Raw genomic sequence first — 16,047 nt, forward strand, 5'->3', positions numbered from 1 at the left:
TGTGAGATGAAAAGTATCGTCACATGGTCCTGAACTTTTCAAAGTTGTTAAATTTAACTTTAATATTGCAGTAGAGAATATTTGATCTCAACACAAGCCTTCCTCTAATTTTGATCAGAACCATAGACTTTTGCTGCAGAGCATGAAGTCACTTGGTGGATCATGACACTCCCTACAGTTTGCTAGAATAATCCGAAAACTAATCTTTACCTTGCTGCCCTAAAGGTTTGTATTTTTTGCTTCCAATATTTATCTAACCTTCCAAAAGATGAAGTTGTTTCAGAATCGGCTATTAATGTGATAAAACCATTTTCTGCTCTATCTATTAATGTTATCCTTGGGTTTTCTTTTCTGTATGCTCTCCCCTCAAAAACCTTACTGGTTAGTCCAAGTTGCTGACGTCTCCTCACTCAGGTGAAAAACCTTTTTTTTTCCTTAATGACCTTTTCATAACTTTTAAAAAAAAAATCAAATAATGGTACTGCTGCTGTACTTTCTATGCAGTATGTCTCCACTCATCTGAGCATCAAAGTATGGGACAATAAGCTACGGTCCCTGTTTCTGGTTAAAAATACCTGAATGTTTAGTTACCAGGTTAGCAGATGATTTTGTTACATCATGATACCTGCTAGGGATGGGTCTTGACAATGTGGTGCATTCTATTTAAAATTGCAAAATTCCTGGGTAAGGAGGGATAAGCTGATCCCTTTTTTCTTTTCCCCCCCCATTCTTTGCCCTCCACACCGAGGTTAATCTTGCAAATGGTCTCCTCTCTTCAAAACCAAACACTACTTTGTTTTATGGAGGAACCAATTTTAACCAGGCTGTTTTGAGTTAACAAGTGTGTTAGTAATAAATGCAAATAATAATACAAACAGACACACAAGAGGTTAGACCAGGGTTGAAGCTTGCTTTTAACATCTGCCCTGTGTATTTTTGAAGCAATGATTGTGTCTCTTCCCAGGCTGATCCATATTTTTAACCATATCCACAATCTTGGGTTAAGTATTTTTGACTGAAAAATCACATTAGGAGTAGCCGCTGTTTTGAGATTTGGATTTAAATTTCATCAATAGTAAATCAATCTTGCAGAGTTTTTGGATGATTCATCCAGTCACAAGAAAACTGCTTTCAGCATTGTCTACATGAACTTGCAGGCCCAGAAAATTTCAAGTGACTAACCAATATGCAATCTGTCAGGCCACCTGTGATAATTTCAATGCAAAAGGTCAGTTGAGGATTTGGTGAGCTGTTGGCTCTACAGACTTAATCCTGTTTCCTTTTTTTATTGACCACCCAATGTTATTCATTATGTTTCATAGAAACATAGAAATTAAGAGCCTCATAGTGAATGATCTATGATCACAGCTGATCCCCTCCCTCAAAGCTATATTTTGCATTTCTTCCCATATTCCTTGATTCCTTCTAATGTCTTAACAAAACTCGATCTTGAATATGTTCAGTGACTTGGCCTTCACAACCTTCTGTGGTAGAGATTTCCACAGGTTTATTACAGAGTGAAAATGGTCTACCCTGTATCCTGACATTGTATCCCATGGCTCCAGACTCCCAACCAAGGGAAATGTCCTCCTTGCATCCTAGCCTCCTCGACCTCTCCTTGCACCTGAGGCATGTTGATCCTCTGGTTAAACCACTGGCGTTTTTCCCCCAAGGAGGCAGTACTATGGTCTGGTAGGCCGATGGCAACTTTAGCTCTTTCACTTCATCTGAGTTGCATTAACTCCTGGATTTTCATTGGGAAGCACTGAGATTTTTAAATTATGATTTGATTCATCTAATAACAATAAATCTTTAGGAGAAAATTTAAAGATTTCAAATTGAAATATCAATAGGAGACCATTTTGGAGACAGCAGTTTTAGTTACGTTACATTTGTTATGGAAAATTGAGCCTGAAAATTCTCAACAGGGGAAAGCTCATTTTAATAAAATGACTTGGTCAGAGTGGACTAAAAGCAGAGTTTCAGGTAAATCTGTCTCTGAATAGTGAGATGCATTTAAGCCAGGAATTTGTGTAGGGCTAACCTCTTTTAATAAAGAATTCTTTATATTCTATGAACTCTGAATATCAATTGATATGTATGCATTAGAAAAAGGGGAAAAAGTAAGACTTGTGGCAGGTACTGTGGGGTCAAAACAGCAGATTCTGAGAAGTGTAATGTATCCAGGAGGAAGCTTCAAAAGGGAGAATATGGAGAGCTAATAAAGGAAATGAAAGGGTACCGGTAGGGAAAATAAAGGAAGATCTGAGAGTAGGGCTCACTATAGAACATAGTGCATGGAGCCAGAGGATCTTAGGGTTCCAAACTAATTCTTAGGTCAGTATCACTCAAGAGGGACAATATGGGTACAGAAGTCTGAAATCTGTGTAATAACTAGCCCAATTACTGAGTTACACTTGGCCATGGCCAGTCAGGACAATGCTCAGTGTTCTAAAAGTTTTTTGCTTTGTGTTCTCAATATGGCTCCAAAATGGGTAGTCCACTTCTTTCATGCAATTGATATTCTCTTCGCTACTTCTGCGAGGGAGCTTGTGACTCAAACTGCTGGTTTTGCAACCCTAACTGGAATTGAAGCCCACTGTTTAGAGTTTGTGCTCTGCATCAGTGATGTCCAAAGTTTCCTCCCTGCAGCTCTCCACCTTTTTTTTTTCTCCTTTTTTAAGACACACACTCCTTTAAAACGTTGACATTTTTGGCACAGTTTAATGATTTGCCATATCTCAATTTGAGTCCTGTCTCTTGAAATACTTTATTAAAGGTGCCACATAAATCTAATTGTCTAACAACACTTCCATTTGGCATCACATTTTAAATGGTGAAAGTCAATCTAGTTTAACAGCTCCAACTTCAAATTTGTAACATAGGGCCTGTGGAATTGTTCAATGTGGCAGGAATTGTTTTTTTTCATCTACCTAAAGGGTGTGCACTTCTGATGTTTCTTCATTGTGACCTATCAATGATATAATCATTATATCCACTGAGCCATTTTGTGGATACAGAAAATATAGCAGGATAACAACAGCAAGAAAATTAGTGACTGTTTAATCTGTTTCAATGATTGGTCAAGGTGGGAATGTTGGGCAGGATGAAAACTCAAGAATGCTTGTGCCAGGAACTCTGTAGTACACATGAATAGGCATAAAAGACTTTTTTATTTTGATTTTATTCTGTTTTCAATGATCCTGATGCCTGTTGCTAAAGCCAAGCTCCTTTTTGGAGCATACTGTAATTCCTTGGGATTCCAGTTGTTTTTGTGTCCATTTTCACTTGGTATATGGATAACTCTCTCTTCCTTTCTTAATACCTATTGGACTTATTATCTTAAGACACATCTGAACCTTCAAACCTTGGAGGCAGCTAGAGGACAGATCTTGATATCTAGCTTTTAAATGATTTCTAGGAAGGCACTGGTGTACTGGTATTAATGCTGGACAAGGTGACCATAGAATCCCTACAGTGTGGAAAGTGGCCATTGGGCCCAACAAGTCCACACTGACCCTTTTGAAGAGTAATCCACCTAGACTCGTTCTCCTACCCTATTATTCTACACTTACCCCTGACAAATGCACCTAACCTACACATCCCTGAACACTGGGGCAATTTAGCATGGATAATTCACCTAACCTGCACATCTTTGAATATTGGGAGGAAACCGGAGGTTACCTGAGGCTAGAATCGAACCTGGATCTCTGGTGTTGTGAGCCACCATCCCACCACAGCAGTTTGTGGAAGTTGAAATCAATAATCATGATATCTGGAATTTAAGTCTACATTAAATCATTTAGACAAACAAATCAACATTATCTTTTTTTTTTAGGGTAGGTAATTCTTACCTGGTCTGACCTACATGTGACTTCAGACCCACAGCAATGGTGACTCTTAACTGCCCTGTTGAAATGGTGTAGCAAGCTACTCCAATGTTTCAATTGCTATAAAGTCTCTCAAAACTGGATGCTCAGCCTAGGCAGTGGAAACAATAGCACCGCTGTGAAATCATCTTAATTTTGGCACTAGCCATTAAATATTAATAGAGTTGTCACAAACTAGTTGTAGTCATTTGGAATCATACCTTAAGACACTACCCAGAGATGGTGATAGTAGTATCTCCTGTCCCACCAGCAGAACAAATGCAGCAGATGATACAGAGTCAGATGGGAACTGCCCTTTCAATCCTCAGCATGGTATTAGGACAAACTTGGGCAAGACAGCCTCCTGCTGATCACAATGTTCTGTCTTCCTGGAGCTGATTGTTTCCTCCAAGCAACATGCAATAATTAGGAGCATCAATACAGAGGATGGCATGGGCATAGGATGTACTTTTGGGTTAGGGATTTCAACATCCACTAGGAATGCCTCAGCAGCATCACTATCGATCACACTGGCTTTTAAAAGACTAAACTGGTTGCTGTGGTTCTGTTTGCCGAGCTGGAAGTTTTTGTTGCAATAAACACCAGAGGAAACATCAAAGAAGCGCTTCGCAGGAGGCTCCCAAGCACTGATGTCGCCTAGCCAGGGGACGAAACATTTGCAACAAAAACTTCCAGCTCGGCGAACAGAACCACAGCAACGAACACCCAAGCTACAAATCTTCGCACAAACTTTGAAGACTAGATTGGACTAAACCTCTAGACTGGATCTGTGGCAGGTGGTATGGGGATAATCCATATTTGAACTCATTGCTTTCAATCTGCCAATAGCAGATACGGCTATATGTGACAGTACCAGTAAGACTGACCATCTCTCACTCTTGTGGAGACAAAAGTTTGTCTTTGTGTTGACAATACCTTGCATTATTTTATGTGGCACTTTTTCAATTATATAAAAATGGGATAGATTCCAAACCTGTCTGGTAATCTGATGTGCCAAGAACCACTAGCAGCAGCAGAAGAATCATACTCCAACACAATCTACAACCTCATGGCCTGTTAATTTTCCCACTCTACCATTGTCATTGAGTCAGGGTTGATTACCATTGCCATCAAGCCAGGAGGAGTTCAGGAGGGCATGCTCGGAACAGCAGCAAACATTCCTAAAAATGAGTGGTCAACCTGGTGAAACTACACCATGTTTAACAAAAACCGAAAAGGAGACATAAGCAATTTTCTCCGTCAACTAATCTAATCTAAATTCTGTAGTCCTGCTACGTCCAGTTGTGAATGGTAGTGAACGGTTAAGCAACTTGCTGGAGGAAGACTCTCTACAATGATGGAGTCCAGTGTGTCAGTGTAAAATTTACAATTCCTTTTTAACCAGGAGTGTTGTGGGCTCCACCAGAGCTCCCTGCAACACAGATGCCAGCCCTCAGCCAATTTGATTCATTCCATCTGATGTCAAGAAACAGCTGTGGGTACGGACAATAGTACTGAAGATGCGCCAAACTTCCTGCACCCTGAGCCAAGCTGTTACAGTAAAACTACAATGTGACATCTACTTAACAATCTAGATTGTTTTTACAGGAGATACCGGACAACTACCATCCATCTACTCTTGATTATCAGTGATGGAAGATCTAATCAACAGTGCTATCATGCAGCACTTGCTTAGTAACCTGTTCTCACACCCACTCGCATGGTTTGGGTTCTAGCATAGCCACTCCGCTCCCAACCTCATTTACAGCAATGATTCAAATATAGACTGAATTTGAGCAGCACTAAGAATGCTGTCCTAGCCATCAAAGCCACATTTGACAGTGGTATCTGAGAGCTGTAGCAAATTCTGGCACTAAGGAAGAAGGTTGGCATTGTTGTAGGTCAGTCGCCTCCAATTATAGGACAAGTCAGGATTATGATGGAAACCCTTCACCATCCCCACCTCCACCCCACCATTGCTTTTCCTGCTTTGAAAACATGAATGTTCCTAGCTTTTGCTTGAATTTTTTTTTTAAAACCTGCTTAGAACCACCAGTCCTGATCTATTCTTAGACCTTTTTTAAAACACCTGGTGATCTGCAAGAATTCTTGCATCGAAGTTATCAAGGGTAATTAACTTGTCTTTTGTCTCTTCTGACTGACGTCATTTACAAAATACCGTGCAAGGACTGTAGCAAACACTATGTTGGACAAACAGGCAGAAAACTAGCCATCAGGATACATGAACACCAACTCGCCACAAAAAGACATGATCTTCACTCAATAGTATCCTCACATACAGATGAGAAAGGACACTGCTTCGACTGGGACGACATATCCATCCTAGGACAAGCCAAACAAGGACACGCACAAGAATTCCTAGAAGCATGGCATTTCAACCAGAACTCTATCAACAAATGCATCGTGTTAGACACCATCTACCACCCCCTGAGAAAAGGAACAAATGACTTCACCACAGGAAATGACATCAACCCAAAGAAACCCAAACACAAATAGAAAGCAGGAATTTTCGGCATTGCTTCGCATGAGGCCCACTGAAGATGTTACCTAGTAAGGTAATGAAACGTCTGAAAATGAACCTCCAAGCTCAGCGAGCAAACTTGCATCCAAGACCTCAACCTGAGCTACAAATCTTCTCAAAACTCACTAATCTATAAGATGTATTGCAGAAATTTACCAAAGATCCTCAGACAGCACTTTCCAGACCCACAGCCACTTCCACTTAGAAGGACAAGGGCAGTAGATATATGGAAACGCCACTGCCTACAACCTTGCTCCATGCTGCTTGCTGTTCTGACTCTGAAATACATAATTTCTTTAGTGTCTACCTACAGTACCCATTCTTCAAAATACCCATGTATTTAAAAAGAATGGATACCCAATGAACACAGTCCACAGATTTCTCAGCAACAAACCCAAACAAGCAGACAAAACTCATCCAGAAACCCTAGCCACTCTCCCCTACATCAAAGGCACCTCAGAAATGACTGCCAGACTACTCCGATCCCTTGGCATCATGGTAGCCCACAAACCCACCAACACTCTAAAATAGCAGCTATTGAACTTGAAAGATCCTACACAGACAACAAGCAAAACTAACGTCACTTACAAAATACCGTGCAAGGAATGTAACAAACACTACATTGGACAAACGGGCAGAAAGCTAGCCACCAGGATACATGAACATCAACTAGCCACAAAATGTGGCTTTTCTCACGAGTATCCTTATGTACAGATGAGGAAAGAACCACTTCGACTGGGACAACACATCTATTCTAGGACAAGCCCAACAGAGACACTCTCGAATTCCTAGAAGCATGGCATTCCAACTGGAGCTCTATCAACAAGCAGAGTTGAACCCCGACCACCACCCCTAAGAAAAAAAAACAGGAAATGATGTCACCACAGGAAATGACATCAACCCAAAGAAACCCAAACATTTGAATAGAAAGCAGGAATTATCAGCAGTGCTTCGTCCAGAGGTCCAATGAAGATGTTACTTAGTGGGCAATGAAACATCTGAAAATGAACCTTCCAGCTCAGTGAAATTGAAGTATTAAGTTACCCCCTCCTTTTGATTATTGACTCCAATTTCCTCCCCACTAATGTTAGACTAATTGTTGTCATACAGCATGGAAATCAACCCTTCGGTCCCAGCCATGTTCCCAAACGAAACTACTCCCACTGTCCTGTACTTGGCCCATTTCCCTAAACCTGTCCTTTTCATGAAGTTATCCATATGTCTTTTAAATATTGTAACTGTATCTGCATTCACTAAATTCTCTGGCAGTACATTCTGCACACAAACCATTTTTTTAAAAAGAAAGTTGCTACTCTGTCCTCTTTCAACCTTTCATCTTAAAATTATATACAGTCATAGAGATGTACAGCACAGAAACAGACCCTTTGATCCCCAACCCGTCCATGCTGACAAGATATCCCAACCCAAACTAGTCCCACCTGCCAGCACCGGGCCATATCCCTTCAAACCCTTCCTATTCATATACCCATCCAAATGCCTCTTAAATGTTGCAATTGTAATAGCCTCCTCCACTTCCTCTGGCAGCTCATTCCATAAACATGCCACCCTCTGTGAAAAGGTTGCCCCATAGGTCCCTTTATATCTTTCCCCTCTCGCCCTAAACCTGTGCCCTCTAGTTCCGGACTTTATCCTCTAGTATTGAGTTCCCCTACTTGAGGGAAAAGACCTTAAACTGTGCCCCTCATGATTTTATAAGCCTCCATAGGGAATCTCTCCACTTCCTATGCTCCAGCAGGAAACAAAGTCCCAGATATCCAGTGTTTTTATATCTCAAATCCTCCATTCCTTGCAACATTCCAGTAAATCTTTTTTGAACCCCCCTCCAGTTTAAAAACATCCTTCCTATGACAGGGTGACGAGGGTTGGCCTTGCCAACCTTGCCTGGTTTTCCTCTTTCGTACTGTTTAAAAAGCAGCATGTGCAATTTTGTAATCTAGAAGGGTGTCTCCTGAACCTAGGGATTTTTGAAAGATTGTAGCTAGGGTATCTAAAATGTGATCTCTTTCTTTCTTTAGTGCCTCTTTTGGATGCAAACCATCAGGTTCTGGAGATTTGTCAATTTTTTTTTCAGTTTTATTAATTTTCTCAATGTTTTCCTTAGTTTTAACTTCTTCAGTCCCTGTCCCTAATCCACTATTGAATTCCTCAGGACTTCTCCAAGCTCTCCTCTTTTCTACTGTAAATACTGAAGCAAAGCAATTATTCAACACATCTGCTATTTTCCCCATAGTCATTAACAATATTCCCTTTTAGTGGGCCAACATTGTTCCTGATTACTTAAAATTACTTATTAATTTTGTCCCTTGCAAGTTCCCGATTGTAATCTGTTTTCAGTAGCTCTTGTTAGCTTCTTTGTGACCCTATGATTTTTATCTTTTTCATTCGGCAATATCTGTGCTGGCTGCTTTTTTTGCTTTTAAGCTCTTTAGGTTTCTGCTTTGCCTATCTCTTTAGTTGTCTGTAGCTTTTTTCCTCTGGTAAGTGAAACTTTTTTTTCATTATGAACTGGTTTTGTATTGGTTTATATGTTTTATGATTTTAGAGGTACCAGTGTTGGACTGGGGTAGATAAAGTTACCTGGTGGAGTATAATCTGGTGTTATGCAAATTTTTGCTTGTAAATGTTTTAAGTGTCCATCTTGGTTCTTCAGTTTTAACCATTTACAGATTTTCCCAGTTTACTGTAGACAGTCTTTGTCTCATTACTGAAGTTGGCCAAAATCTAAAATTCTGGTAGTTGATTCATGCTTTTTGCATTCAAACACTACATTGAACTCTATCAAATTATGATCACAGTTTGATAGATTATTCATGTGCAGTTAGGTTACTAAGTAAATCTGGTTCATGACTCATTAGGAGATCCAATATGTCATTTGTCCCCTTGCGTCCAGGACACATTGCTGTTGGAAAATATCCCAAATGTACTCTTAAAAATTCACTACCTTTTACTGACCGGTGCTTAACTGCCTCTCCCTATCTATCAAAGTTAGAATCCCCCATTAATACTACTCTGCCTTTGCACATAACTAACTTCTACATTTGTGCTATTAAGCACTTAATGCTGCTACCAGGGGTTTATACACATTATTTTATCCTTCCTCAGTTCCACCCGTAAGGTCTCTACTGGACGCTTCCGTTATATCCTCTCTCACTATTTGAAGTGATTTTGTTTCTGAATCTTTCATTTTTGAATTAGTAAGGCCATTGTTTTTACCTAGGGAGGATGCAATGACTGCAGATGCTGGAAACCATATTCTGGATTAGTGTTGCTTGCTGAGCACAGCAGTTCAGGCAGCATCCGAGGAGCAGTAAAATCAATGTTTCGGGCAAAAGCCCTGCATCCTCCTTGCCTTTTTTCCCCCGTCCCTCCTATACACTTTATCTGGTGTATTTAGTTCCCAGTCCTGACTATAAAGCAGCCATGTCTCTGCAATGGCTACAATATCATAGCTTCCGATTTGAATTTGTGTCTGCAGCTCAATTAATTTATTCTTGTACTCCATGCTTGTGGGGTACTGTTTTTTGGGTCATATCCTCTAACCTGTCCCTCGGCACCTGATGATGCTTTCAACTATTTTATTATTAAAAAATGTTATTTAATTTTGCCATTCTATTCCATACCTGAAGTTGGATTCCTGTCTGTTTCTTTAATCTGTTCTATTTTCTTTTGAAGCTATATAGACTTGCCTCAAGTCTACCCCCATTATACTAGGTTTGAAGTTCTTGTGACCACTGTATCTGTCTTTTCCACTAGGACACTGGTCCCAGATCAGTTCAGGTGAAGCCTGTCCCAAATAGTTCCTACTTGTCCCAATACTGAGGCCAGTATGCCATGCAATAGAACACCTCCTACCTGTACCACTCCTTTTAGCCACATACTTGCCTAATTTTCTTGTGTCAATTTTCACATTGGCTCAGGTAAGAATAGAGATTATAAGCCTTGAGGTCCAGTTCTCAAATTTTGTTCCTAATTATTGATATTCCACAAACTGACCTCTTGCCTACTCTTCCCTATGTTATTAGTGCCAACTTGGGACCTAACATCCCCAAAAACTAGATATTCCCCCTTCTACTCCAGTATCTTTTAAGGCCATTGAAATATTCCTTACCTTGGCATTAGGTAGGCAACACCATACAGATACTCAGTCCTGTTTTACAAAGGTTGCTATTTGAACCCTTAATTATAGAATCCCTTGGTATTGTCACTTTTTTTTTCTTTTTGCTCCCCTGCTTCAGTGGCCTCCTGTACCCAGGTGCATGTTGAGTTTGCTCATCCTCCCTATAAACTTGTTCCTCATCCACACAGGGAGCAAGTACACTACATGTTAGACAAGGTTAAAGCTGAGGTTCTCCCAATGTTAATTTCAGGATCCCTCTACTCTCATCGCTCATTGTCACTATTTCCTGTCCCTGACTACTGGCTACATTTGACTTACTTAACCTATGAGAGGTGACTACCTGAACACTATCAGGCAACTCTCCTCTGCATGATGTGTTCCAGGGTCTGAAGCTCCGTTTCCAACTCGTCAGTTCTGAATCCGCGTTCTTCAAGCAACCAAAGCTTGCTACAGTTGTGTAACTAAGAGCTACAATAGGGTCCTGCAGGTACAACACCTCACCTGGCCCTGCATCTGTACTTTTCCAATTGTATGTGTATATGTGTTTATTTATTTGTATTTCCCTCCTAGTTTTTTTTTATTTGGAAGAAAGTACTCTCTCTGCACCTGCGTACTAACTTTTGTGATCTGTGCACCAGAACACCTAGATCTCTCTACAACTGTTATCTCCATTTTAGCTATACTCCACACTTTCATTCTTGCTGCCAAAAGAAGCAATATTCAGCTTTTCCTACACTATCCTTCTGCTATATTTTACTCACTCACTTTTTTTCTCAAAGTATATCTGCAACTACCATCCATAATCATCTTCATTAATTTCTACATCAGTTGTTAACCAAAAATTTAGCTACTATGTCATCTCTTCCAATTCACTAAATTTTAAAGCAAAACATTAGAGACCTCCCTACAGACATCTGTGGAACTCCTCATATCCTGCCAATCGGGTAATAACTCCTGATTTCAATCAGCCATCCAGCTTTCTATCAGTGCTAATGTTGTTCACTACATTTTACGAGCAAAGACTGGTACAATGCCAAGACTGACATGTTGTCTTTCTAAACTAAAATCCTTTTACATCTGCACGGTCTGTATTACTGTTCCCTGACTCTTCACGTATCTGTTAACGTGCATCTTAAATTTGCTATTAATCTGCCTCCACCACCTCTGGCACATTCCAGGAACTTGCCACTTTTTTATGAAGAAACCACTTGCCCCTCTCATCATTTTAAACTGACTGTTTCTTTTTAACTTTAAACCTACATCCCCTCGTATTTGACATTTCTACCCTGGTGGAAAAAGGCTCTTGACTTATCCATTCTATCCATGCCCCTCAATTTTGTAAAATTCTATCGGGTCATCACTCCTTCAATGCTTAAGTGAAAACTAACCAAGTTTGTCTAATCTCTCAAAAAAATACCCTCCAAATCAGGCAGCATCCAGGTAAACCATTTCTGTAGCTTTTGCAAAGCCTCTCGATCCTTCTGGTAATGTGGTAACGAGAACTCTGCATAATATTCCAAATGTGACCTAACTGAAGTTATAAACAGCTGCGACATGACTTGCCATGATTTTATACTCTGCCCTGACTAAGGCTGTATACCTTTTGACCACCTTACCTATTTGTGTTGCCACTTCCAGGGAACTGTGGACTTGCATACCAATGTTACTTTATATGTAAATACTTCTTAGTGTTCAACCATTTACTGAAGAAGGGCTTATGCCTGAAACGTCGATTCTCCTGCTCCTTGGATGCTGCCTGACCTGCGCTTTTCCAGCAACACATTTTTTTTTTCTCTGTTCTACCATTTTACTGCATACTTCCCTCCTGCATTTAGATCTTGCAAAATGCATTGTGGTGCATTTGGCTGGACTAAACTGCCCAAGGCTCCAGCCTATGTACTTCCTGCTGTATCCTCTGGCAATCTTCATTTTCTGCAACTTGCTCAATCTTTGTGTTGTCTGCAGCCTTATTAACCAGGCCACTAGCATTCTTCAAATTATGTGTCAACGGGATCACAGTGGATCACAATCCCTGTGGAACACCATGTATTTTTATTTCAAATATCCTTTTATTCATAAAGGATATCTAATGTATATACATAATCACAAATTCAAACTGGTCTGTATCATAGCATATCAAGAAAACAAACATTAGAGTTTGACTATCCAAAAATAACCAAAGGCATTTCTTTCTTGAACCAGGCTATATTTGTGTATTTGAGGTGCTAAGAGTCTGATAACTGAATAGACCCCATTTAACTTCAGAAAGACCTCAGGTAGTTGCCTTTCCCTGCTGCACCTTGGCGACAGCTGCCCTAAGCTTTCGTGCCTCAGCATGTAGTCCTGGACCTTTGGAACATGCTGGTCTGCAACACTCGGTCAGGGTCAACTCCTTATTCTGGAACACCAAGTTTCAGGCAGACCAATGAACATCTCTTAGAGTTGATGATCCTCCCAGGCATTTAATGTTTGTTTGTAGTGGTGTGTCCCAGAGACCAGATCAGAGCACAAAGTCCAGTCATGGAGCTGCTTGGGGGAAAAACCTCAACAAAAACTGTATCTTTCTCCAGGCTGTGTTTGCAAAGGCGTGTTCCAAAAGGAGATGTGTGACAGTCTCTAACAACATTCACCACCCCAACCCCAAAAAGGGGCCCAAGCATGTGTGAAGGATCTCTGTGTCCTGCTCACCACCTGCCAAGCAATGTTGTGGTGTTTGTTGGAAAGTTCTGTTAAGTCATTCTTTCAAATTCATTTGGCAGTTTGCTCAGGGAACGGCACTATATGACCCACACTCTCCTTTTTCCTGTGGCGTTTTAACACTGCTTGTTGACCACTTTCTAATAGACTTGTGGTCAAAGGTGTTCTTTGCAAATTTCTCCATGAAGGGCAGGTGATAGTGGTCCAACTGCTTGCAGTGTTCCATGGCAATGAGGCCAGTCCCATCATTTGCAACAATCGGGTCAAACAGAACCTCAGCACGTAGTGACAGTGTGTGCGTGTACCAAGGATTTATACACAGCTTGATGCAGCTGCACACAAAGGTGACCATCAGGGTGAAGGCAGTGTTGGGTGCGTTCGTACCCTGCCCCTTTATCCAGCACTTTGTGCAAGGCATTCCTGTGGTCACAGGCCATCTTAGATTTCCAGATGAATAACCTTTTTATGTGGCACCTTGTCAAATGTCTTCTGGAGATCCAAGCACAGTGCGCCAACAGATTCCCCTTATCCACAGTGTGATTTCCTTTCAAAGGATTCCAATAAATAGGTTAAATGTCTTTTCTTTCCACAAACTAGGTTCTTGCTTTCTCTTTCCCTTTCTGAATTTTTCCAAGTGCTCAGCTACATCTTCTATGATTCTAGCACCTATCCCAAAGCAGACATCAAGATGGCCAAGAGTTTCCTATTTTTCAGTCCTCTAATGGCAAAAGCCTGTGTAAGTAAATAAGTGATGTTAAATTTAATTGTTTGCCGTCTAACTAAGAAGGCACTCAAAGTATGGGAGCTAACTTTCTATGGTTAATGTAAAATTGCTTTTTTAATCCAAAGTTTTTTTTGTCTTTGCTGTCTTTCAGATCAGTGTGCGCGTTACAACAATGGATGCAGAGCTGGAGTTTTCCATCCAACCCAGCACTACAGGCAAGCAGCTCTTTGACCAAGTAAGTCTAAGGATTTTTATTTGTGTATACTATTGTATGATCTTAATATGCCCCATACCATGTATGTAATGGTAAGCTGTGGATCACTAGGTACTTGCCAGGGAAGGAAAATAAAAGCTTTCATTGGGCAATGATGGGATTAAGATAAATTGGAGAAGCAGTGAATTAATTATCCCTCTTTCAATACAAAATGGATAAGAGGTTCTGAAAGAGCCTCCAGTGTTTGGGTTGAAACACAATATTCAATGTGATGCATTGAAGAATCTTAACCAAAACATCTCTTTAACAGGTTAGAACTGAGAAAACAATGCCTGTCTAAGTCTTTTTCCCCTTTATTTGAAGCCATCTGTAGTGGTGATTATTAATAGCACCAATTGGTATTAATGCATTTCAATGTAATAAATCGTGGTGCACTTCAGAGGGACATTATAAAGCAGAATTTGACATCCAGCCACAACAAAACACTGAGTACTTGACCAAAAACCATGGTTGATGAGGCAGATTTTAAGATGACAAACCTTTTTGAGAAGTCACAAGTGATAGAGGTCGAAGCTAGACTGGCAGCTAGCTTCAGTACATTATTAAACAATAGTAATGGTGAGGAAGAAAATTTGGGCAATGAAGGGAAAGAAACTGTCTTTAGTCCTTATACAGGACAAGGCATGGACCATGAAAGGGAACAGGGAATCATAAGAGCTGAAATCCAGAAGGAGGTGGGTGAGTTTAAACATTTTTCTGAAATTGGGCCAATAATTTAAACAACTTCTGGGGTGATGAAGTACTGTGATTTAATAGTTTAAATGCTTAAATTATTTAATTTTGCATGACTGTAACTGTTTCCAAACATTAAACCCTAATAATTTGAACAAATTACAATAAAGATGGCAGGGCAGTTGGGGGATACCAGAGTGATATTTAGCAACCACATCTCTAGTTTGAGTTTGAAGTTCAAGAAACTTTGGCGCAATAGTTGAGCAAGATTGAAAACTCTGCATTTAAATAGGGAGAAAGGTTCCTGGAACTTTATTTTTGAAAAAGTTTTATATCCCATGAATTGGGTGTTTCAAGTAATAGCATGCTGAGCATGAAGGTTTGTTTTCAGACATTTTGTCACCACACTAGTAACATAATCAGTGAGAGCCTCTGGTGAAGCGCTGGTTGTATGTTCTGCCTCTTTATTTATAGGTCTTGTTGTTTTAAGGTGGGTGATGTCATTTCCAGTTCTTGCTTTCCCAAGGGAAGGTAGATAGGATCTAAATCAATGTGTTTATTGATGGAGTTCTGGTTAGGATGCCATGCCTCTAAGAATTCTCGTGTGTGCCAGGTGAAACAAAGACACAGTCTGAAAACAAACCAAGCTCAGCGAGCTAACTTACATATCTACCTTTTTTTTTCCTCCGCTACATTGATGACTGCATCGGTGCCACCTTGTGCTCCCACGAGGAGGTTGAACAGTTCAACTTCAACACATTCCACCCCAACATAATTCATCTGGACCATCTTTGACACCTCCCTTCACTTCCTGGACCTCTCTATCTCCATCAATGGTGACTGACTCAACACTGACATTTTCTACAAACCCACCGACTCCCACAGTGGATTAGGTCAGGCAGCATCCAGGGAACAGGAGAATCGACGTTTCGGGCATAAGCCCTTCTTCAGGAATGAGGAAAGTTTGTCCAGCAGGCTAAGATAAAAAGGTAGGGAGGAGGGACTTGGGGAGGGGCATTGGAAATGGGATAGGTGAAAGGAGGGCAAGGTGAAGGTGATAGGCCGGAGTGGGGGTGGGCACGGAGAGGTCAGTAAGAAGACTGGAGGTTAGGAAGGCAGTGCTGAGTTCGA

At 40.6% G+C, this 16,047-nt stretch overlaps 1 protein-coding gene across 4 annotated transcripts in view; it reads left to right on the forward strand.

Annotated features, from left to right (window-relative positions):
- The window catches only part of ezrb (ezrin b), a 126,426-nt gene that overhangs the window by 40,102 nt on the left and 70,277 nt on the right, over positions 1 to 16,047 (forward strand). For all 4 annotated transcript variants that reach the window (XM_043696174.1, XM_043696171.1, XM_043696173.1 and 1 more), the window contains one exon: positions 14,122 to 14,205. In XM_043696174.1, the coding sequence (XP_043552109.1) occupies positions 14,122 to 14,205 (84 nt within the window). The remainder of the gene's footprint in view (positions 1 to 14,121; positions 14,206 to 16,047) is intronic.

Source organism: Chiloscyllium plagiosum, chromosome 9 (assembly GCF_004010195.1).
Source record: "Chiloscyllium plagiosum isolate BGI_BamShark_2017 chromosome 9, ASM401019v2, whole genome shotgun sequence".
Lineage (NCBI taxonomy): Eukaryota > Metazoa > Chordata > Chondrichthyes > Orectolobiformes > Hemiscylliidae > Chiloscyllium > Chiloscyllium plagiosum.